The sequence below is a fragment of the Anabas testudineus genome, chromosome 18, assembly GCF_900324465.2.
Source record: "Anabas testudineus chromosome 18, fAnaTes1.2, whole genome shotgun sequence".
In the NCBI taxonomy this organism is placed as follows: Eukaryota; Metazoa; Chordata; class Actinopteri; order Anabantiformes; family Anabantidae; genus Anabas; species Anabas testudineus.
This window is the reverse complement of record NC_046627.1, coordinates 28,405,718-28,430,951: the sequence shown is the minus strand read 5'-3', so window position 1 is coordinate 28,430,951 and position 25,234 is coordinate 28,405,718. Positions and strand designations below refer to the sequence as shown.

Sequence of the window (25,234 nt, the reverse complement as noted above, 5' to 3'; positions counted from 1 at the left end):
TTATTAAACTATGGCCTTAATTCACCACACTGTGTACTTCAACAGACCACTGGATTAGTTATCACCGTTGGGTTTCCTCCAGTGCTGCTGCTTCCACATCAAATGGTGACATCCACACTCACAATCACACTCTTTCACACAACAACCGGTAATACTTCTACTAAAAATGAATGGCTTCTTAGTCCCACTCGACTAGATAGTGGCTTTTAATCTCCACTAACTCATGAAATTATAGTGGCTTTTAATCTATAGGGCCCACTCGACCTCCTACGCGTATTACTCACTTATTGATGCTGTATTGTTCGTCTCCTGGAACTCGTCATCGACGCCGATGGAGGGGAGGATCAGGACCTATTTCACCGACCCAGCAACGAATTCACGTCCCAGGATTTTCTGACGGACGTCCTAGACGTCCGGCTGTCGACAGACTTTCGGTGTTCCGTCACCCTCCTCCCACGACGTCGACTGTTGAGATCCGGCTCTCGAAGGACCAAGTTTATGTCGGGCTTAAATAACCACAACACTTTTCATACGCTGAGAGACGAAGACAACAAAGCACAACAAGGACACTGCTCGGCCTTTTTACTTGCAAGGGGAGCCGGCCTGAGATCTTAGCATCATAAATGCTTCACCCAGGAATTTCTACCTCCGACTCCGTCCGTCTCCCCTTTGTACAAGCTTTTTATTAAAGATGAGACACACCCTGAAGTTACAGATGTGGGTGTATGGTGTGGTTAAATGGTGATCATATTACAAGAAAAAGAACCCCATAGAAAGATAACACACTTGTAAGAAAAACAACTCCATACAAGGATAAAACACTGCTTATAAGCGTATAGCAACAAGAACTCTTCAACTTCAAGGCCGCTGACCTTTCCTGACCTTTCCTGTTTCCCGTCTGTGTGCAAAGTGCAGCTTCAGCACAGTACAACATGCTCTTGTTGCTTACAGGATTAAACATCACACACATGTATCCTTCATAATGACAATAAGTAAAAAACAAGAAATTATCCTTATGAGTGAAGTAACATTGTAATAAGAAAATTATAAATCAGTGAGTAAATCATTTTTACTCTAACAATATGTGCCTCTTAATCTAGAACTACAGGAAGCAAGTTGAACGATTGGTGAAATCACCCTTTAATGGTTCCCTGACACTTAAATATAATGTCAACAATAAAACTACAGACCAATAACAAACACTCTCACCAACACTTTAACTTTAGGACTTTTTATTAGGACTTTTCTCTCATGAGGCAAAGTTTTCTCAGCATAAGTTGTACCAAGTTGTATTTTTATTATGTTTATACTTTTTACATTTTATTAGTTCTACATAGTATCTAAAATACACTGTAAAGACAAAAGCTAATTTACTCAGTTATCCAGTTCAGGTTCTAAATGATTCAATTAAAATGCCAAATGAACGACTACTTTTCAAATGTAAAACAACAGACAGATGTAATTTAATAAAGCAACAAACAGCAATAACTTTTTCCAGACAGGAAGCTGCTTTAAAGAGTTTAGGCCAAAGTTTTCATAATGTTCTTAACCCAGGGGACCTCTGGATCCACGCAGATATGAATATTCTTTTTTGTCACCAAACTGAAACAAAGAAGGTGAAAACATAATTTTAAAAATGAAAAACTAAATATATGCACAAAAATAATATAAGAGAAAAAAACTACTTTATTTTGAATGAGGATGATAAAGGACTGCAAGTCTCTACCATGGAGTCATATAAATACACCGAAATGACCTAAAAGTGGGTTTTGTATAACATATGTATAGTAAATAAAATATTTTAAGCATATTGAGAGTTAAATGACCTCCGTTTGAGAACTTACATGACTCCAGTGTTGGAACACCGTTTATCAGTCCTGTAAAAGGAGCTGATGAAGCTTTTTTTCACTTTGTTCGGGTAGAATTTGAAGCAGCACTCTTTAGGAGGAGCTCCCGCTGAAAAAAAACACAACAAGGGATGCAAAGTTACACATTGTTCACAGAATAAATAATAATCTACTTTAATCTAAATGTATCTTACCCTGGCAGACCACTGAGGAAACCAGTGCAACTCCCAGGATGCAGAGCAGGAGGATGTGACTGTTCTTCATGATGACTTGATAATCTTCTGGAGATGATGAAGGAGGTTAACACTACGAACAGGTCTTTGTCCGCACTAAGGTACTTCTACTCAAAAAGAGGTGAGATGTTACATTTATCAAGATCAAAAGTGTAAAAAAAAAAGGTGAAGAGGGCCGCAGTGGTTTTACCATGACGGCTGTTGCTGTGACCTTCCACTCGAGTGGTGAACTGCAAAGCAAATGCAGCTGTGGTTAGAACAGACATGAAGCTCAAAGCATGATATACAGCACAACCAAAAACCTGTTCTATATAACACCTAATAATATACCTTAAATGGGCAGTGACGATGCCTTCAGGGACCATTTGTCAATCACTTTTCTTAGTAACTGATTAAAAAGTAGTTACATTTACTCACACACATTTTCTATTTATTCGAAAACAACCCAATGAATTATGTGCTTAGACTGTAGCTTTATATTAACTGTTGTTGTTAAATATTGAATAAAGCACAACGGAATTACAACCATGTTAACTGTCTCACAATCACTGTGTGAAACAGTTAACACACCTGCACACATGACAACAGCCTTAAGCAGCCACACAACCAACAGGTGACACGGTTAAAGCCTCGGTGACCACTGACACAAATGTATGTTCTGCACAACAGGAAGTCTACATTAAAATAGTCGACTGGTGACTGAGTGTCTATGAATGTGTTTGCGTGTGTGTAAAATAAAGTAAAGCTGTAACAAGCATACTAACATGAACTCTGTGTGTGTTTCAGCAGGAGGCAGCAGCACAACGTTGATGACAAACAGCAGAACCACTGAAGCTTAAGTACAATGTAGTTTGTTGTTAATAACATGATTTGATTTGATTTGGAGTCACTACAAACTAAAAACATGAACTAAACTATAGCTTCTTACTCAGCTATATTTTACTTGTATTTATCATTAATATAATTATAATTATTAAACCCATGTTACAGAAAAGCTTTGTTGAATGTACAGTGAGAAGTCATTCGATGTTGACTGTTAAGTTTTTAGAATTGTTCTGATAACCCACTTCCTGGTGGTTACAAGCCACATTAAAAAACCACATTGAACACATTTTGATCATCACGGCTGTGTGAACAGGAGGATGATCATCCTACTGAAGGTGATCCTGGAGCTGTGTGGACACTGGTCCCTCACAGCGCCCATCACATTATAAAACTAGTCACGTTTGCTAAAATCTCAGTGCAGGATGATCACAGCCATTCAACTACATTATCAATCATTTAGTATAGAACGGTATAACGTTGTGTTGTCAAACCAAATATCACATAGTCTGCTCTGGTGCAGACAGGAAGTTAGAGTCGCTGAAACGCATGGTCAATATCATTTTGCATTTGATAGCATTAATAAAAAGCATGGAATCAGAGAGGGGGGTAGGGAAGATGCAGAAAACATCTCAAGCAATATTGAAAAAAGGGACTTGTTTCATGTATAGATCTAAAGCAGAGGTGACATATTCAACTGCCATCCGATATTCATCAGGTCTTAAACCTAAATGTCTTCAGCATCCAGCTCTGTGTGTGATGTATAATTTACCAGTTAGCCACAAAATCTATGTGTGATGTACTAATACATGTACAGTTTGCATGACATCTGGCCACCACAGAGTTTGACATTAATGAGGTATTTTTCTGAATTTTTTTTTGTCAGTCACCCACTTTTATTTATCTGTCATGTCAATAAAAAGATGAAACATTCAAGGGGGTAAATACTTTTTATAGACACTGAATATCTAGAATGATCGTGTTGCTGAAAGGTGTTAATACCACAACTCATAGGCCTTACTGTTTGCTTCCTGTTTGTCTCCTAGGTGTTTGCAAATGATCAAAACATATGTTGGTCCTTCTTTGTGACGTTGTAAAGTATGACAACAGAACATTTAGTTTTAGATTTATCAGTGATGTTTTTTTGTTGTTCTAGATATCTCTCTCTCTCTCTCTCACATTAAGTCAGTAGTGTTGGTTTTATTACAGGTAATGTTGACTGACTGTACTGTTGATGTCCACGTCTTAACACATGTGAGGTGATGATGTCTGAATGTACGGGTGGTGTCCAGGCCACTTCAGATGGAGGCTAAATATAAAACTCATGAGAACTGTTGATGCTTCTTCTCTGTACAGACACTGAAAATCAGCACAAACCATCTGACTGTTTCCTGCTAAGACATTCTGTCAGTTTGAACTGATACGAACACCAACTAACACTAAGCCTGACTAAATGTAATGGAAAACTTCCTAAAGCTTCTCTTACCTGCGAAAAGATCCGGTTGTTACAGTGGGTAAAGAAATACCTACGATCTGTTGTACTTGCTAATCAGGCTTCTAATAACTGACTGAGTCTGGAACCTCTACAAACAGTAAACTAACTGCAAACAGTCATCACAACTGTCCACACAGCTCTTACACATGTGAACCAGGAAACACCAACATGTAACACTGCTGATTGCTGTTTCAGCTCAGAGTAACTCTATTATCTCCCACAAGCTGGTTCAAAAACTGGGTGTTTTCAGTGCACATGGATACAGGACGGGATAGGACTGCTCCCCCATTCACTCTTCCAACACCTCTGTTAAATGTGCAGATGATAACACTACAGTAGGAGTGATATCAAACAATTATGAGACGTCAGAGAGCAGGAGGTGTCACTTTAATCAGAACTAAAACTCTGTAGTCACATCATTTTACACTTGCACTGCATCACCCTCGTACACACACGACTCACTGCCCTGATTATTTATTCTGCCCACTGGCAGAGTAACCTCCTAACCTGCTGGTATTTCTACCATGATGGGAATTCTGAGCAAACGGAAGCTTTGCTCGGTGTTTTGCACTTTACATATTGAGGTTTTTTTAATTTCTGTTTCACTTTAAATAACTAGTTAGCATGAAACAAATTCAGACAGTTGAGACCGTTAGAGCTCCTACATGCTCCTACAAGCTCCTACAATTATGGCACAGAGATACAAGAGGTCAACTACATTTAAGTCCATTTTGTTTCTCTAACTCTCCATAGAGCAAGTGGAAAGCTCTCACATCAGTAAAAGACTTCATGAGCATGAAAACAGAGGTCATATCACAAGATGCAAGGTCGGAATTTACAGAAATATACAGAGATGAGCGTTTAAGTTCTTGAACTTTAACCTTTGCCAACCTCTTAACTACCAAGTTCATCTGTGAAGCACGGTGGAGATAGTGTCATGACCTGGTCTTACATGACTGCTGCTGAAAAAACATACATGAAACATACTGCTAACACAACAAATGACTTCATCAGAGGGAAATCCAAGTGTCTCTAGTGTGCAGCAAACACAACCGAATTGACATTGCTGTTCCCATACTTTTGGATGAGACTGTATATTTGTCAGTTCATTTTGAAGTTTTCTTAAACATTTACATTTTGACTCATGTTATGTATTTGACATACTTGCTAATGTGGTTTTAAATATGTGTACTACCTAATTTCCATTGTACAAGTGAGTATTAGTGCCATGACGAAGGTTTTATTGTCGAGCTTTAACAAATATTGTCAGTGACATTGTACTTCAAAACTGGTTTAGTAAATATGGGTATTATTTGTATTTTAGATCAGAAACACAGTGTGGTAATAAGAATTAGAACTACATCCTGCTGAGACATGCCCGACCCCATTTTATGATGGATCGATCAAAGTAACATAATTTACAAACACTACATACGACAGTAGACATGTGAGTCATTAATTGTCCATGGTGGACACACAGACACACACACAGTTTGTTTTGGGTCCGATTTAACACTAAGATAAGAAAGTTTTTTTTATTTCTTTTAGCCCTTGAAGAAAGAGAAAGACTGACTGTGACGTTTAAAGAGTTTTCCACTGTTCATAAGCTTGTGTAAAGCTGCTTTGTGACAATGTTAATTGTAAAAAGCGCTATACAAAGAAATTCAATTCAATGGATTTGAATATGTATGTCAGGGCCCGGGCCCTTGGTCCTTGGTAAGACTCCGCTCTTGTCATTCTCTCAATGATACTGCAGCATATTTAAAAAGTCAACATTCCCTGTCTGGAAGTACGTAAAGAGACATTATTGAGGGAGCAAGCACTGCAAAACACAGGGAGTCAGCGTTTAGATCTAACATTACAGTACTTTTGACTTTGAACTCATCACACCAGTGTTTGCTGCTGTGTGAGACATGATTGTGTTATAACTGTGTGTAGGAATCATTTTTGAAACGGTTTGAGTGACGTGTTTTGAGTTTGGACAAAGTTGAACTCTTTTCTGTTTGAGTTCAGAGGTTTGAGAAACAGTTTCTGGTATTGTGTTGAAACCTTTGGAAAGATACTAAAAACCCACTGACATGTTTTGGCAGACAGAGACATCATCTTCGCATGAGACAGCTGCCGTCAGAGTGAAGCTGCTGTTCTAGGAATTTGTGTAAGTAAGCTACAGCATGCTTTCCTCTCACTGTACTGTGTGACTCCACTACTCTACTACTACACTGTCAAATACACCTTAACATTTCTGTGGCTGGCTGGTCTGAGGCTCTGACAGCCTAAGACTGGGCCCATCGTTGGAACAAATTGGACATAAAATAAAACATTGTTGACAATATTAAAATGGGCTTTTTTACGTTTCCAGTACGTTGTAAAATATAACTTGTTTTACCTTAAAAACTCAAAGGGCTCCCTTCAAAATTACATCAAGTAAACAAATGCAATTTGTTCTTCTAACATAACTAAATGTAAGTATAGTCTGCTGTGTAAACTAGTGTCTTAGTTTGATTAATTTAGGTTTATTAGTTCATTGAACAAGTTATTTTCATTTGAACAATGTGTCTTTCAAACACTAGTCTTGTTTGATCTAATATTTAAAATACTTCCAGTTGTGTTGTCTTACACATTGTCTAAAACCTTCTCAGTTACTTTGAAGAAATAACTAGTTAAGTAAAACAACCATAGTTCTGCATCTAACATAATAGAGATAGGGACTGAATTCAACACCAACCTCTGTCACTGTTCACATCGTTTATAGTGGTGTGAAAAGAAACAACTGTGATCTCATGTATGTGTGTAATAAAGACACATAGCAAGTTCCCATCATGATCATATTTTCTTTAAAGAACTAAAACAAACAACATTTTAAGAGGATTAACTTGGACAATGCTGGCTGTTCAAGTGGTGTCCCGCAAACAACATCGGCTACATGGACAATTAGAAAACTTTATAGAGAAAACCTGGGCTCATTTGAAGAGACGGCATCCATCCCACTTTAGATGGTGCGTCTCAACTCTCTAGAAATATGATGATATGATTTTATTAGACGACCTAAACCCTGACATCTCAGAGTGGAACGTGGATGGGGGTGTATTTTGCCCATGCAGTAGTGTTTCCCTGCACTGCTTTAGCATGTTTTCATATTAACTGTGTAACTAAAATATAAATCTAAAATGATAAACAGGCATTCCAGACAATGTGAATAAAGTGCACTTTTAAAAAGCAATGACTAAACATTCAGAAAAGAAGGATGCAGTCTTTCTCTGCATCCTCTAATGCAGGAGCATCAGAGGAACTGTTGACAGTAAGAATGATTTCACAGCATGTGATTTGATGAAACAGCTATCAAACAACCATAAATAACTGCAGATGGACGATGGCAGCCAGTTTGAAAGAAGCTTCAGTTCAGTGTTTTCATGACCCAAGGGAATCACACAGGATCCACACAGATGTGTTGAGACTTTGTCACCAAGCTGAGACAAAGATTAAGAAAAGTACATAAATGAAACAAATAAAGAAGACACACAGTTGTTGTATTAAGCACCAGCTAATGTTGCAAGTGTGGTTTCCTATGATGCAGGGTTAACTAGCCAAAATATTTTGCGGATTGTCCTCAAAGGGGTCCTTTTTGGTATATTTGAATACTTATGGTATTTCTTATTGTGACATAACTGTTGATGGCAAATTATCCAAATGCCAGATGAACGTGTGGATAAGAATTTGTTCAAAAACCTAATCTAGGCATGCAAAAGGCGGATAAGCCTATTTTAAAGGAAGACTAGATGATATTATCTTACATTATCTCAGGACTGACACGTTTCAAGTTTAGTGTGAGATCAACATTTAGTAAATGGAAATACTGTGCAACAAAATAGGAAATTAGCTATCAAATCATTCGCTGTTTGCACATATACATTGTAAATTTGTAATGGAAAAAGTATTTTCCCATTAAACTACAGTACAAGTAATATCACATAAATAATAAAGTGATGACAGGTTTTTAGAAGTCTGCTAGTTATATAGAAATACATAAATGACCTTGACCTTTGACCTTTGAACACCACTGAAATGGCGTCACTGCAAAGAGAATTAGTGACTGTCACAGATGAGAGTCAAGCTGCATTTCTATGGTTATGTTATGTTATCTGTGTTTCAGATCAATGTTTGTTTAACCTTTAGGCTGCAGGTTGTGTGATTTAGTCACGTGAACTCACTGCACTTGCTAATGGAGACAAACAGGGACATCTAGTGGTGATAAGTTGTGATCAGTGCTGACTGCTGCGATGGGAAAAACTACTTGCACACAATCAGTCACTTAATATTATTTAATTATATTCTGAATATATTTGTTAACAAGTTAAACAGAGCTGGAGTAGCAGCAGTAATTAAAGGGTATTTCACACTCTTCAAGATGTTTTATATAGATATACATCCATCAGCCACAACAAACAACCCACCTGGTGGCGTTGCTGTTGTGGTAGACAGGGCTCAGCATGGGAAGAGTGTAACGCTGGACGTGATCGACAGGTGTCAGGTGCACGCTGAGCTCACGAACAGCATTACAACCACCAGGTAGTTTAAATGTTGAGGCTGATGGTTGTACATACTGAAAGTTTAGGTAATATCATTTTAAAATAACTACACATGTGGATAAATATGTTGACATTAATAAAACACAACAAAAACATAAGATAGAGATAAAGAAATAAAAATCGGAGTTTGCTTTTGATTCAGGTGAATATTTTAAAATAGCTGCTATAACAAAGAAACTACTGCTGAACATGCACAGTTTTAAGATTTGTCTAAAAGTAAGTGCACAATGAAACAAACATGGAGAATAAAGTCTTTTGTATTTATACCAATAATTACACCCTTTAGTAAAAAGTACTGTACAATGAAACACAGTCCAATTAAAACCAGGTGAAATAACTATAAGAACAATTAACAGAGCCAGAAATTCAAATGATGCACTTTTTAAATTCACTTTCCATTTTTGAACTGTTGGATAAAACTAGTTTGCACAACGTAAAGAGACATTTTCTTCTCATAAGACTTTTCTTTAAAGAAGTTAAGATGGAATAATGTTCATAGTTTCTGTTCATTAAAAACTCTAAATTTGAAGATGATTTTGCTTGAAAATACAAAACTTAGATATTTAGGTTAACCTAGTTAAAACATACGAGCCACTTCACAGAGTTCTTGAATCAAAATCTGCATTGTAAGAATTAAAAAAAGAAGGAATTTAAAGTGTAAAAAAGGTATGAAGATGAGATTAGGCAAAGTTTTCATGCAATTTTATTTTTCTGATATTTATTCTTTATGATATTTCTGGTAATACAAAACACTGAAGATATCTAACATAGACAAAGAATAAGAATAAGCTAAATACTTGGTTATATATGGAAGGTGCCGTAATTACACACATACATACAGTAAATCATTAAATCAAAAGGAATATAAAACATTTCACAGCACGGGGTTTAATGAAGCAACAAACAGCAGTCACTTTTCTTCCTGTTGGGAAACGGCTCTAAAGGTTTTTTTCATCCAGATTTTTCATGACGTTCTGAACCCAGGAGAGACTTGGATCCACGCAGATGTGATGAGACCTTTGAGTCATGAAACTGAAACAGGAGAAAAATGTTGTTATTATCATGAACACTGTTTTTAATATGTAAAATATAAGTACAGTAGACAGTACAACAAGAAGTACAGACAAAGTAGACTTTGAATCATATGAATATTTAAATAGTGTGAAGAACATAAACTGGATCTTCTATTACAATTGCAGTAAAAGTCAATATTATACTTATTAAAGTCAAATTGTATTAACACTTACATGACTCCAGTTCTTGGACATCGGTCATCAGTCAGGTTATATGACTTGATCAGCTCTCTTTTAATTCTTCGTGGGTAGAAGCTGTAACAGCACATCTCAGGACCAAGTGACGCTGAAAACAAAGAAAATTAAGGAACATATCAATTAAGGTGTCCCAACATGTTACACATCTGACCCAGAGCGTATTTAAATGATAAATCTAAGTTTGTCTTACCCTGGCAGACCACTGAGGAAACCAGTGCAGCTCCCAGGATGCAGAGCAGGAGAATGTGATAGTTCTTCATGATGATCTGATGATCTTCTGGAGATGATGATGGAGATTAACACCAACAACAGGTCTTTGTCCACACTGAAGGGCTTCTGCTCAAAAAGTGGTGAGTCGTTACATTTATCAAGATCAAAAGTGTAAAAAAAACGTGTCAGTGGTGTGGAAGACAGAGGTTATTGTTACGGTTGTGGTTACAAAGTTGCCTGTGACAGAAACTTTCCACTTGTCTTTACAGCAAGTGGTAGATTGAAGAGGAAATGCAGCATTGATTAGAACAGAGAGGAGCTCAAAGCTAAAGGTGAGATACAGCAAAACCGATTGTTATCATGTCCAAATGAGCCTGAAAGAAACTCTTATGTCATTCTAAAATCCAAAGAAACCACAAATAAAACACTGTATACGATTGATACTATTGATGGTGTTTGATATGATGTATTCCATTGAAGTTTCTCACTTCTCCGAGTCCAGTCTGTAGCAGGTAGATGTAGGTCAGTGGCTTCCTGCTCTACCTAGTCCGAGTCTGTGGGAAGATGGTGTCCGAGCCCGTTTCCACCACAACCTGACTTTGGGTAAGCACAGGCAGGACCAACAGTCGTGTTTACAAACTCATGCTTTATTTAGCCCTTACAGGCAGGTTTTCACTGGATGCTAACATTTTCCTCTCACAATAAACAGAATCCCTTTAAATGTGAACAAAGACACAGAGCAGCCACGAGTGAATATGTACAGTTCTTTATTGTAAGAAAACTATCATTTATATACATTTCAAGTGAGATACAGTTGCATGGTGACCCCACTGCTGATTCCACAGAACTCCATCAGTCCTCTACAGTTCACGGGTCTCTTGAAGGGGGGGTGGGCAATGCAAAAAACACATAAAGCAATAAAACAGAACACATGAAATTAAAAACCTCCAACAGATTGTCAACTGAATCATACTTCAATTTAGTTTCCATTTGGTTTTGACCTCTGTGGATCATAGTTTGTTTGGTGATAAAAGCGCAGGAAGCAGGTAGTGTTGGCCGAGCTGGGAGGGTTAGTTTAATGCAACTACTACTAATAACTAACAGATCCAGACTAAACCACGCTTCCACATCAAACAGTCTTCACCTTACATACAGCAACATAAACAACGAAAGGTGGAGAAGCGAGCCTTAAAACCTGTGACTGACGACACAAACTGATGATACGAGGCATAACTCCAATGTGCAAAAAGCTTTATTGCAGTCCTGCGGTGAGTCACCACACGGGGGGGGGGGGAGGGAGGAGTGCATCGAGAGGGCTGATCAGAGAGAGCACTGCGCTCTGTGTGCTCACACACCGTTAGCAGCCAGAAAGCAGCTGAGTTGATTTACAAATGAAAGGCGCTTCCCGTTTTTAAACCCAGAAACATGTCTGTGCCTCAGCGGGGACACAGAGGCCAAACAGAGACGTCAACTCCACTGCAGCAGTAGCACGACACAAGATAAAGCACACGACACAGCTACACTTCACTTTTACTTCATTTGATGAGCAGCTCTGTGCAAAATATGCTTTGTAAGAAACAAACTAGCTGTTGCACTTCTGTAGGAGATGTGTCACGTTTTTTTCCCTCTCTGATGAAGAACAAATGCTGCGTGCTAACTTAGCACTGGCTGGCTGGTCGTCAACACTTAAAAACAAATTCCTGGAATGGAGCTTCACTCGACAGTGCTGGTGCCGCCCCGCGCTGGTCCCGATGCAGTGACACTTTAACCACCGTGTGAATACAGTGTGTGAGGGAGCTGACACAGAAGCAACCTCCCGCAGCCACAAAAGCCCAAAGGTGACACACTTAAGACCCAGGTGACCACTGACATAGATGTGTCCCCACATGACAGGAATTTCAGAATGAAACACAGAAACGAGCGATTTTCTCAGTTTACTCAGGAGCCGTGCTTCACTGCTCTTTGTCTGGGTTGTGTAAGACGTGTTAAAGGCAGATAAAGAGTGATCAACAATCAAGTGGATGCTGAACATACGGATGGTGTTGATGGACAGACGTGCTGCAGAAGCTACAGGCAACATTCAACGTGAATACTGAACAACAGCTCCAATAGCTGTCGACTAGATACGTCAGGGCCTTTAACAGACAACTAACTAATGGACTAAGCACTTGACCTCTAACCTGATGCTTCAGAACAGAGCTGGTAGTTGAAAGGTTCAGTGATAGTAAAAAAAAAAAAACTAAACAAAAGAAACTCTGTTATTGTAGTTTGGTCTGGCTGATGTGTCCAGCAGCAGAGACACAAACTGATGCTATTAAAGTGGTTCAACACCCTTAGTAGTATCTGGTTGTAGCAATTTACATCACAGAGTCTGAATTTGAACATACAGACACATGTCTAGATTCAGTGTGACTACACTTCTGTAAGATATATTTGATTTTCAACGCAAACACACAACATGAAATCCACTTGAAAACACAGCAAAAAAGTGGCTCCTCATAATTTCAGAACTTGCGGTTCGGTTTCGTCAGTGTCAAAATAATCCAACGATAGTGGTCTGTGCATCCACGGTTACACTACAAAGAGGAATAGCTAATGACTAACTCAGCACAGTTTGGGATCTAAATACTAAAATGTAGCGAACCACAGTGTTGGACTTTAAAATACCCCTGCTTCAGCGTTGACTCTGAGCCTCGCGAGGCAGTATAATCAGAACTTAAGGTCGGCAGCAGAACAAAACACACCTGGGATAGAAAGTAGAGTATGTCACAGCTTTTTCTGCCCTGATCCCCACGTTAAGTATAGAGCAGCCTAATCTCCAGTGCGGTTGTGTTGTGATACGATGTACACATTAAAAAGTTGTCAGGGAGGGTATTTCCTTATAGGTCAGATGTGATTCAGCCATAAACTGACCTCTAGTGGACATAATCCTTAATGGCCAAGTACACAGGTAAGTCTGTACACACCCCCCCCCCCCTTGTGTATGCTTTACATAGCTGTTTAAATGCAAATATAAACCAGTTTGGGTGGTAGAGGCTCAGCAACACGCATTCATTAGAAGTGTGGTTTACGTGCTCTCTTCCTTTTGATAAATATTAAATAAATGCACAAAAGACATCACAACAAGACGTTATTGAGACACATCAATCAGAACACTAACACTAGCTGAAATGTAGCTCAATCATTAAGAACAGGAGAAGTGATGACTGCCACACTGAGTCACTGAGTGAGTCTCACAGCAATATATTATCTCATTATTTACCCCATACACCATAAAACTCATTTTACTAGAAGCTTATGACCTCTTCATAGAGGGTTAAAACCTTTTGTTACGTGTAACAACGAGGCGCACTCAGGCGCCAAACTGGTCTTCATGTTTATTTTAACCTACAACATGAAGGTTTTGTGCATTTCTCTTGCATTTTCATGGATTTCAACTCAAAAGACTTTCAGAGGAGCTGACGTCATGGAATGGTTCAGGAAACAAATCTGCACTGACAAAAAGATCAAACTCAGGAGGATAAGAAGGAATGTTAAAAGTTTTGACAGATAAAATGAAAAATTATTTTTACATTATCTTTTGCAGGCATTACCCTAAAACAGCCAAATTCCAGTAGTAATTTGGCAGAAAGGAAACTGCAGCAAGGAAAAAAAGTGCTGACAGCAGAGAATTAAAACCTGTGGAGGATTTAAGTAGTAACCGGTATCTCTGCGGTTTCCTGGTCTGTGGAGACCTGAATCCGCCTGCAAGGTGCAGGTTTTGCATGTGGGAGTGTGCGACACATTCGTCAACCTCCAGCTACAGTTTCCAATCCACCGCTGGGCCTCAGAGCAGAGAAGGGAGAGTTTAATAAGGCCTCATATTCCTTTGCACACCCCTAACACCCTCACTGACAGACCTGCTGTAGGGCCCTAGTTCCATTCAGAGCAGTGACGTGGCTCCAGAGAAGAGGTTTTTCACAGCAGTTCCACCAGATGTTTCCCCAAAGTGAAGAAAGACTCCCTCAGGTCCACCTGGACTGGTAAGAGTCCAGTTTTCCCGAAGGCTGGAGGAGAACTGGTTGGGTCCACTAGTGTGCAATGGTTTTCTGATGGTCCCAGCTCAGCGCTTCAGCACCGGGCTACCTCGCTCCTGATCTTTCTGTAACGCCTGCAGGACCTGAGCACGTGGAGGGAGAACAGTTAGAAATAGCGGAAGGGCCATCAACCAAGAAACGAATGTAAAGCTTTGACATCCCACCTGTGCCCACTTCCTGTTACGGCTGGTCATGTGAATAGAGGCGATGTGCTGGAAGAGCTGCTCAGCCGGGATGAGGTCGGGCAGGCGCGTAAGGAACTGAGCCATGTGGATGAAGTCCATGCAAGTCAGGACGTCTTGGTAGAGACGCAGCAGTCCCAGCGCCGTACGGAACAGGAACTCCTCGTTGTCTCTGCAAAACACGTCCCACACCCGACAGGCCAGGTCCAAAGGCAGCGACTTACTGTACAAAGTGAAGATCCTGGAGGGACCAGCACGGGGGAGGACAGAGAGAGAGAACCATGTTGAGTTAATGTGTGTTCAGCCCCTTCTTTCAACACTGCTAACACTGCATAATGCACCAAAGGTTTAAAGTAGATGACAGGTCCTCCTGCTGCAATAGGTGCTGAATGTGGTTTGACATGGTCTTGTTAAGTTAATCAAGGCCTTGCCTGAAAAAGACATTAGCAGCATTGAGAGTGTCTTTACAGACGCCAGTCTAATGCCCCTCCTTACTATCACAGATGCTGCTTTTGAACTTTTTGCCTGTTATTCAATCAAACGAGCATTATCAACTATCAAAGTAGGACTTTAGCAGTCTAATTACAACTAACTGTTCCCTTCAGGTCATTAACATCTGAACTGAAGGATCTGAAGGCAGTATAGTGAAGGTTAAGTTCATAACTTGTGTCGGGCCACTCCCGCTCAAGCCCAAAGCCCACTCCAGCCAAATAATTAGCTTATTTGTGTGTAATTTTGTGTAAAGAGTTGAACAATCTTTTTATTTACTGTGTTTGCCTTGACTAAATTAGATGCAAATGAAACAAGGTTGCTACAGAATAACCACACACATTGTACTCGGTGTTTAGAACTTGGAGTTCCTCCTGTTATAAAATAAACAAGTGATCACCAAAACTCACTGAAACTGCTTTTGTTGAAGTTTTTTCAGCTCTTTCTTAAGTTTTGTGCTTGAAAACATTAACTGCTGGTCTCCTTAAACTATTCAGTCCTGTACATTTAGTCTAAAACAACTATTTCGGACTACAATTTGACTCATTTACACTAAATCTTAACATTCTGCAATAACTCATATTGTGTCGCCCTCAGTGAACAAGAAACAAGCTGTTAACAGAAACGTTTAACAAGATATTTATGTGAAGATTGGTGGCAGTTTAGTGGTGAGCAGGTGCAGTGTGGTTTGGCTGTTGAGAAGTCATTAAAATTGTGTGGCCTGACAATGTTGACATGAGCAGTAAGAGTGATATAAAACAGTAAGACAGCTAAACAATAAACTGAAAAGCACTGGGCTGCTGTTAGTGGTACCAGTGATATGCGAAGTGAGAGTTCAACAGTAATAGAAATTTCCCCTGAGAGTGGGCGGAGCTCACTAATACAGACGGCTGCCCACACAGCCTGGCCTGTGTTCTCAGAAACACACTTGACACTGAAACTGCAACATATTTAATGTGAGAGTCATGTTTTGTGATGATGTAACACGATTTCTGTAGGACGGAAGACAAAGTGCACTCTGCACATAGGTGGTGAACATCTTGGGATATTTTGGCTTCATGAATATTTAGAGCAATGTTGTTGCCCATTATGGAAGGTGGTTAAAAAATGTTTTCCTTTTCTCTTAGGTGTCATAAAAACTGTTTTAAAAAAAAATCACTAATTTGTTTGATCACTGCATGCAAATGGAACAAAGAGGAAACAAAACAAAAAATTACTTTTAGAAGAAGAAGAGAAAGAAAAGGGTTGAAACTCACCAGTCGATTAAATAAATATCAGGGGTCAAGTTGTTTTTCTTAAAATGTGCAAAGAGCTTTGGTAAATTTTCTTCAAAGAACACTTCAAATGCTGCAAAGTAGGTCAACATCTGTGGAGACAAAAGAAGGAGGTCATATAGTAACACACACAAACCACATAACTGTGTTTAATAAGCAGCTTCGTGAGTCATTAATAGAAATGGACAACAGCGAGGTAACCCGAGCGCCTGGAAGAACAAAATGTAAACAGGCAGCACAGAGGATGATGGGATAGTTTGACTCTTCAAGACTCAAAGATTTGTGTGGCGTCAACATGTCAACAAGAAGACGGGTGTAAAGAATGAATGCTTGATCTAGTAACAGATACCGGTGGGTTTGAAAATGTCAAAGTTAAAAATTTCGAGTGTTTGATTATTTAAAACAGCTGCAATGTTTAATGCATTTTTTAAACAAGTCAAATGGATAATGAAAGGATTAACTGTTTTAAAACAATTTGGTTTCTCTGAATTATTAAAATTTGCTTGTTTCTTTGGTCGTCCACAATGTCAAAGGTCATCTCTGGAGAAAAAACATCTGAGAAAGAGATCAGCTTCAGCTTTGGGAAAGTGTTATGGCCAGTTTTTCTTTCAATGACATGTAATAAATAATAAATTCAAATAAAAAAAGAATTGCAACAAGAAAATATAAGATACATTTGTCAATAATGCAAATAACTATTAATTGCATTCATAATTTCAATGACTTAAACGATTCTTTAAACTGAATAATCACACTTCATTTTCTAACAACTATTTCTTTAATATACTCAAGCTGCTCAAATGTTAATAGACTACAAATGACTGTATTCCACTGTCAATATGTTATGCTGTAACTCTCTTTTTTAATTATTTCAATATTTAAATATATGCATTGTTGTGTCTTTTTTATCACATTCATTCTTTCTAATACATATGAAGAAGTTCTGTTGTATTCTTGGTTTCATAATTTGATTCAGATCTCAACATGATGTAGATATTTCCATTCGATCTTGCATTTTTTTTCCGTCCAATAACTTTTTTGGTTTCTGCACTTTGCTGGTAAATGTAACGTTTCTGAGGTAAAAAATGAGCCTTAGTGTTGAAGAAATGAGTATAGTTTACTCTGGTATCAACCTGTAGAAACTCCAGTGTGTGTAATTTGTGTTTAAAGACAATATGTGAAGTGAGTAGGCGTGTGTAATTTTAGTTTTGATGCGGGAAAAGTGTGTGTGTGTGTGTGTGTGTGTGTGTGTGTGTGTGTGTGTGTGTGTGTGTGTGTGTGTGTGTTTTCTCACAAGGCTGTGGTCGACTCTGAAGAAGGCCATCTGACAGGGTTTGTTGAGCAGGTTGGCGAAAGCTATGAAGGCATCAGCTGTGTCCAGGTTCAGGATCAGCACTGCTGCTATAAACGACATTCCCTGCACCTACACAAACACACACACCGTTTGCACAAACACATATAAGTGGAAAACGGTTACAACTCTGTCAACAGCTTGTAAAAAAAAACGTGGTAGTACAGTTGGACTACTTGGACTGTACGTGAGGATGGAAAGTTAACACCTGCTACAGGTAAATAGTGCATCACTGACATTTCTACTAATTTCTACGAAAGTGCTTTACAACATCTAATTTATAAGTGTGTGTTACAATGAGCAGATCAGCTTCAGTCTGGATGTAGTGCTGATGCAAAACAAAACCAAAAAACCTGTGCACAAAGGTGAATGTACAGCTTGTGTGTGTGTGTGTGTGTGTGTGTGTGTGTGTGTAGCAGCTCATGGGTTGGGGGTCAGTGCAGGAAGTCACAGTCATTTATAGAGAAATTCAGTATGCACGGGCCTGTGGTGAGGAGCACTTAGACAAACCGCAGCATCTATATGCACACTGCGGCTCTGAAGTGCAAATATGACTTCAGTGTTCAGAGTTCAGTGAGCACAGCATGTGATCTGGTGATCTTTGCCAAAAAAAAGCGCTCGCAATGATCACCCATCAGTTTTATAATGACACTAGATAATTAGAGAATTTCACACTGATCAAAAAAAATCCAGTTCAAAACATGAATCAGACGTTCAAGCATCATGAAGGCCAGGCGTGTAAGAGCAGACAGTGTCAAGAGTCATGCAAACAGAGGTAGAATTGGGAAAAGAAGAGAAGAGTTACTGAAAGGAAAAGTTGTTAAGATCAGGTGAGTGGGAAATCACACCTAAGCGCAGCAGAAATGCTGTACCCCAAACCGCTGGGCACTGCACCGTGGAAACATACTGAAAACGAAGCGACTTGAAGCTTCTGATTGGACAACTGTGCTGACGTGCAGAGCTTCATATGTTCTGTCGTGATGTGGAAATTCAGAGGCTAAAATAAAAACGTACCACAGGCCACCACCTTTTACAAGCCAATTATCACTACCTTCATTTGACACAAAAATCTGAGCATGTGAGTGATTTGTTCATGTTAACGCCAGTTATGTAATTAATAAGTAATTATCAGTTGAGTTGAGCTGAGCTGATGATCTGTGATCTAATTTCATGTCTGTCAACTTGTGGTTTTTCGAGGTAGTTGAGGGAGTTAGATTTCTGACTGCCAGTAAAAACGCAGTACAAAGATGACTTATATTCTACTGTGTGCACACAACAAAACTCCAGCCTGACATGAGCCCGCGTCTAACATTTAATCTATCTACCGGCTGATTGCAGTCGTGTTTTGGTCCTCGTTCCACATGGAAATACAGCACAAAGAGAACTAATCTGTAAGTAAGATGGTTTGGGAGTAAAAAAAAAAGACTAAGAAACTAGAAACAGAGGGTAAAGAATAAATTACAGTGAAAACAACTAGAATTACTGCCTTTGCATTGTACGCCTCTGTCAACCAGTCAAACTGCACTTCACATTCATGTCTGTTCAGATTTGTGTTCCAAGTTCACCCATTAGTCCAAGTAAACTTGAAAACTGTAAATTTGTGCCAGTTTTGAAAGAATTCCCTCCAGGCGTTCCTGAGATATAGTGTTTACAAGCATGAGACGGACAGAAACTCGACAACCTAATTCTTGCTGCCACAGAGACAGGGAAGCTCGTTTTGTGGCAGTGAGTCACATAATAATCTTACTGGCTACTTTGAATAACCTCTTCAGCAGCATGGATACACACTGTAGTTTGTTTGTCTATTTACCGTGGCAGTAAATGGCAGTTATAAACCACCACCACTGTTCCCACATTCTGCATTCATTTCCTCAGAGTGTCCCACTAACAGGGGCTTACACAGACATGAATATTGCCTTTTCACTCATCCTACCCAATGAGCTCCCGTGGAATTCAAATGTTTGAAGATGTCACTCATCCCAGCCACAATCAAATTTAGCTTACTCAAGGCTAACAACAGACCAGAGGAGGTGTTGTGGAAGTTATGTGTCATTGTTGACCTTCATTACACTAGGTGCACATAACGTCTAAATACTTCTCCCTAACGTAACAAACACAAACTCACATCAGGAATCACACATGCATGAACACCATACAATACTTGCAGTATAAGTGTGAGCAATTGAAGAAGAAGAAGAATCACTACAAGATGTTCTGCTTGGGTGTGTGACTTACATAGCCAACGTCTGGCCGGTAACAAGTGTACGCTCCGAGAATGCTGTGCAGCACATCGTGATAAGGCCCGCCCTGATGACGAACAAAGGAATAATGAAGACAATGGAAAATCCGAGCCAAATATAAACACTCACACGTACACAGAAAATTCCACAGAGGTTCCAGTGTTCAGATTTGCTTTGATGTATTAATATCAGAGCAATGTTTCCAGGGAAATGCAGAAAAAGTTTAATTGACCAAAAAAAAAAAAGAGGACTAGATGAAAAACTGTAGCATGTAGCCTTTAAGTGCCACTTTTAACTCCTATATTCAATGTTTGTTTTCTCTGCCGTTTGCTATTATCTGCTTTGTGAAAGGCAACACATTTAGTGGGCAACAAGGAAAAAGCCTTCATCAGGCGCCATAGTGTTGTTAGTGATGGCTGACCTTCTGGAAGATACACAGTTGGGGGAAAGTTCTTGATATGTCCAGCTTGATCAGCTCCAGGCTCGACTCCCTGTCTGAAGAATCAGCATCTGGAAGACAGTGAATATATGACTAAAATAAAGTAGAACAGAAAATGTGAAGGACAGACCTTGTATTTGTTGTCTACCTTCAGTTTCAGGCTCTGTGGCAGGTGCTGCCGTGGTCCTCCACTTCTCTTTTGCTCGGGCCAGGCAGATGTTAAACAGCTCTGTGGAGACACAGTACAGTCATTATGAGAGAAGAGGGGACGACAGAGAATAAAGACACTGAGGTGAGAACATGATGACTGGACAGAAACCACTTGAGGTGACGAAAGGATTCAGCTCTCTGAAGCAGTAACACTAAAGGTGATTAAAGCAGACATATCTGCCTGCAATTCAGAAGCCATTTATTTTGTAGCAGCACACGGGACGTCTGGGCATGTGCTCTGACCTGTGGCTGCCCTCTACTGATGAGATGCTAAACTGAAATAATGAGCTTTCTAAGACACGACGTGGAGCTCTGCACTCGGGGCCCAGACCGTGTTCTGAACCCAACAGCAGCATGTTAATATTAACTGTGGAGAATAACATGGAGCTGACATAAGAAGGGCAGCCAGATGTGAAGATACCCTTTAGTAATTAGACAGTTTTACAGATCACTGCATATTTACAGAAACACAACCAAAGGACACAAGTGAACAGTATGAACAAAGCATTGTTATTTCAATAAACAGAAAAGGTTTCAGGTCCCTACTACAATCAGTTTTGAATCAAGATGTGATTTGGAGTGAAATTGTGAAACCACAGATAGGGGATGTGTGATTGAAACCTTATATCCTGATAGAGATCAGTTCACATCCAGGCAACAAAACATACTGGAGGGTTAACAACTTAAGAAAACTACATTTCTCAACAAGGTAAATTAGGTCAGCATTCATTATCTGCTTCCGTGTTTATGATCGTTTTGTCATATCATATATCATATCATAGCATTTCTGCAGGCTAAAGCCTCTAGCAACGTCTGAGTCTGGGGATGGTTTCAAGACTTCCACTGTACTTTTGTGGTTAAGTAGACAGTACCCTCCTGTGGGGAAGAATAGAAAGCATCGTCCAAATACAAAAATTATTGCAATAGAGAGTGAAAAACAAAATACAGCACTGACATTTTTCAAATTGTGCAGGCCCAGGATAGCAATCAATAATGAGATTCCCAAAGATTCCTGTCACTAACTTTTAGCACACTTCTGTGCTCTATATGTAGACCTAAGCTTTTGGAGGCTTAGTGTCATAGGAGGTAGCAGCAGTAACCCCACTACCACTAGCAATAGCTCACTAAGCAAAAAAACACAAATCCTTGAAGTATCATTAGCAACTGTAATGAAACTGCTTCAACTGATGTCAGTGAATACTGTTACTTAGCTGCTGCTTATGAAAAGATGGACAACTCTGAAAAGACTGAGCTTTGTATAAATGGGTGTGTAGTGATAGTGCACTGGACTGTGCTCTATTTAAAGGGCTGAGCAGCACAAAGCAGAGTGGGACAGCTCAGCAGTCAGAGAGCACTTATCTGCAAGTGGCCCCGAGGGTGCTGAGGAGTTCACACACACACCCACACCCACACTCACACTCATGTAGCAATTTGTCTCGTTTTTTGTAATTGAATAAGAGTCATAGAGATAAATGTGAGAAGAAAGAGTTTGTCCATTAAGAAGGAGCATGGTCCAGTGATTTTTCTAGTACGAAAGGGAACAAGCAGCATTTCAATTACTTCTGGATGGAGATTATACACACACACACACACACACACACACACACACACACACACACACACACACACACACACACACACACACACACACACACACACACACACACACACACACTCTCTGCTTGCAAGGAGGAGCACCAATTCAAATCGATATTCTTTATGTGTGTGTGTGTGTGTGTGTATCTTTAATGTAGAGTCTGTGTAGTTGATACCAACAGATTTTTAGCCGATTAACAAAGAGCGAGCAGGTAACTGTGCACATGAGCACAGGACAATCACAGGTTAAGAACAGTTAAATGGTTTAAGTCTTTTCTTTGTGACCTCAAAGCAAAGTCACTTCTACGCACCGTGTGTGATGTTGAGCTCATTGCCCACAGCCAGGCTCCACACTTTGCCTCTCACACTGGGTGGAATGCCCTGCCACCACAGGTCCCTCACTCTTCGAGATGTACACCTGGAGAAGGGTGAAATGTGGGGAGAAAGTAAAGACACTGTACAATAGCTGTATTTCATGAGGAGAAAAGCATCACTTATCGGGCAACGCCACCAGGTGGCAGTCATGAAGCGCAGGAAATGACTTTTCTTCAGAGTAAAACTAATCCTTAATCCAGCGTTTTTGCACTCCTGTTTGTTTAGCCTGCATTTCCCAGTACCCCCCTTCAAATTCACAACATTACATTTGTATTGTTGTGGCAACATAAAATATATCTTATCTACCTAAAGAAGATAAGAATAAGAACAAAACAAGAGCACATAAACACAAACTCTCTACACAAGAGCTTCACAGTTTTCATGTTTGAGATCTTGAGTACTAATCTTAGTTCAGAGTCTAACAAAGCTGCAGGAGTGGCAGTATTCAAGTGTAATGTCATTAGTATATATGACTAAGAGCTATAACAAAGGTAAAATTCATTTAAATCTGTGTTACAGTTATGCCTGTAAAACAGGTTGTGTTTTATTAGACCTATAATTAATCATTAAGTCTGCACGTGTATTATACAGTATTTTGTCTTTGCAGTGCAGAGCTACAGCAGCTGTTCACTACATGCTGCAACACAGTGCTTCCTAAACACAGTCACTGAATGATTACTACACAGAAAAACATGACACAACTGACTGAAAGCATTTGACTGTTTTTATTCTGAAGGGCGTCCCTGAGGAATCTGGATGCTTCTCAACGTTTTTGTCTCACAACAAGTCCTGTCACATTTAGGCAGGGCCTTCAAAACAATACATGAAAACAGAGGGTGACACATCAATGACGTTGAGCACTGGAACGAAATGTTGAGCACTCACAGTACTCTAGTAAGATGAGTAAGCGTTAGGGGTGGAGCCATTCACAACATTCACCATTCAGTTCATATCACAGTGTTTCAGTTTGGTATGATTTGGTTAAAGCAGGGGAGAGCTCACTGTCAATTTCAACATGCTTTGCAAACTGTTTACACTTCTTCATTGTCAAAACAAGATTTTAATGCAAACTTTCAAAACTTTTTATCTTAACTGAAAATACGTTTGGCTGTGTTGGACAATTCCTCATCAAGCCTCTTCATAAAGTTTGAGGAATCATTGTGTTGCTTTTGCATTGGCTCAAAGGCAGTAAATACATGCTTATAATCTGTAGGGCAGCATCTGTTTTGCTATGAACACACCCAGTGCTTTAGTTATGGATGCCGTCCTGTCAGAACCTGCATGTAAAGGCTATCTAAATCCAGCAGGGAAAAACAGAGGTGTTTCCTACCTGACCCTTTTCTCATTGTGCTTTCAACAAACACACCAGGGTTTTCTTAAACGGTTCATTATATTGCTGTTACTGTAAATGTGTTGCGCAGTGCTTGCACACAGAACATTTTCCTCCATCATAGTCACATGTAACACTAAATCTGTAACACTCCCATACAGCAGACCGAAACAATGCCGGCAGACCCTCTAACTGTACTTTGCTTGTCCTCTTGCTATTTTCAACACTAACTGCTGCACTTGGCAGATCATCCATATCCACCAAGGGTCACTGGGTTACTGGTGCAGAGCTTCTTTCTCCCAATAAAATGTGACTAGAGAAATGAACAGGTGAGATGTTTTACTCAAACCATTCCTCCCCTAGTAAGCGTGCACATAAAGTACACGACAAAAGACTGCAATGATGCCATCGAGTGCAGTAGCTTAAAGAAAAGACAAGTCACATACAAATCTGCCCAAAAATGAAACCGAAATAAAAGGGTTGACAAATCTTCTCTCATTTACAGTTACTAGGTTATCTAAAGTAATGGCAATGAATATTCTTAGAAAATATGTCAAATCTCAAAGATAACGATGTTTTCCAATAGTACGGATTTACACCACTGAAATGGGGTATTGGGACAAAGTGTTTTTTTTGTTTTTGTTTTACCAGTGATTGTACTGATGATTCTTTATCTCTGTAAAGAAGTTAAGTAAGAAAAAAGGTTGTTTACAGAGATTTACAGAGTAAAAACAACCCTGAAGAGTGTACTCACACTGTACTCCAGTTAGGTAAAATTTCCTGGTTCCATGTCTGAGCAGCTGAGCCTATGCTCTCTTCAAGCTTGCATCGATCCTCTAGCTGCTTCTTCCTCTTCTGAGCGTCCTTCAGCTCTACAGACAGGAGCATGAACAGAGACATTAGCTACAAAAACAGGGAAATTAATCAAGTGAAGGAGAAACCAGGCTGAAAAGGTCAATTCTGTTGTGTGCTGAGCCTTAATAAAACATGCAGGAAAAATGTGTTCTGTTAAATAAGCTTCACCTCTCTTTTTGGCCTGTGCCACCATCTCTTCATACTGCTGTCTGTGTTTCTGTGCTTCCTCAGCTGGCTTGGCAGGCAGATTACTGTAACACACACACACACACACACACACACACACGTACACAAGTAAATAGATTAGAAACTATGTGGTCTCTGAGGTTTCACTGCATTGATCATGCTTGAAG

General features: G+C 39.5%; 3 protein-coding genes across 6 annotated transcripts in view; all 3 read right to left on the bottom strand.

Annotated features, from left to right (window-relative positions):
* Nucleotides 1-1,023: 1,023 nt before the first annotated feature.
* Nucleotides 1,024-2,317, bottom strand: LOC113157673 (C-C motif chemokine 4 homolog). Its single transcript, XM_026353264.1, has 4 exons — nt 2,271-2,317; nt 2,042-2,187; nt 1,845-1,956; nt 1,024-1,602 (listed from the first exon to the last, which is right to left on the bottom strand). Exons 2-4 carry the CDS (start codon nt 2,109-2,111, stop codon nt 1,521-1,523), a joined length of 264 nt encoding a protein of 87 aa, XP_026209049.1. The 5' UTR covers nt 2,112-2,187; nt 2,271-2,317; the 3' UTR covers nt 1,024-1,520.
* Nucleotides 2,318-9,286: 6,969 nt separating this feature from the next.
* LOC113157674 (eotaxin-like) lies at nt 9,287-10,611 on the bottom strand. The gene is made up of 3 exons (XM_026353265.1): nt 10,445-10,611; nt 10,231-10,342; nt 9,287-10,015 (listed from the first exon to the last, which is right to left on the bottom strand). Exons 1-3 carry the CDS (start codon nt 10,512-10,514, stop codon nt 9,922-9,924), a joined length of 276 nt encoding a protein of 91 aa, XP_026209050.1. The 5' UTR covers nt 10,515-10,611; the 3' UTR covers nt 9,287-9,921.
* Nucleotides 10,612-11,214: 603 nt separating this feature from the next.
* tbc1d14 (TBC1 domain family, member 14) overlaps nt 11,215-25,234 on the bottom strand; it is a 36,330-nt gene continuing 22,310 nt past the window's right edge. For all 4 annotated transcript variants that reach the window (XM_026352714.1, XM_026352716.2, XM_026352715.2 and 1 more), the window contains 10 exons: nt 25,050-25,132; nt 24,781-24,898; nt 22,633-22,739; nt 20,664-20,744; nt 20,498-20,586; nt 20,072-20,143; nt 17,780-17,908; nt 16,468-16,577; nt 14,705-14,963; nt 11,215-14,623 (listed from right to left, as the gene is read on the bottom strand). In XM_026352714.1, coding sequence (XP_026208499.1) covers nt 14,567-14,623; nt 14,705-14,963; nt 16,468-16,577; nt 17,780-17,908; nt 20,072-20,143; nt 20,498-20,586; nt 20,664-20,744; nt 22,633-22,739; nt 24,781-24,898; nt 25,050-25,132 — 1,105 coding nt within the window. In that variant the 3' untranslated portion in view covers nt 11,215-14,566. The remainder of the gene's footprint in view (nt 14,624-14,704; nt 14,964-16,467; nt 16,578-17,779; nt 17,909-20,071; nt 20,144-20,497; nt 20,587-20,663; nt 20,745-22,632; nt 22,740-24,780; nt 24,899-25,049; nt 25,133-25,234) is intronic.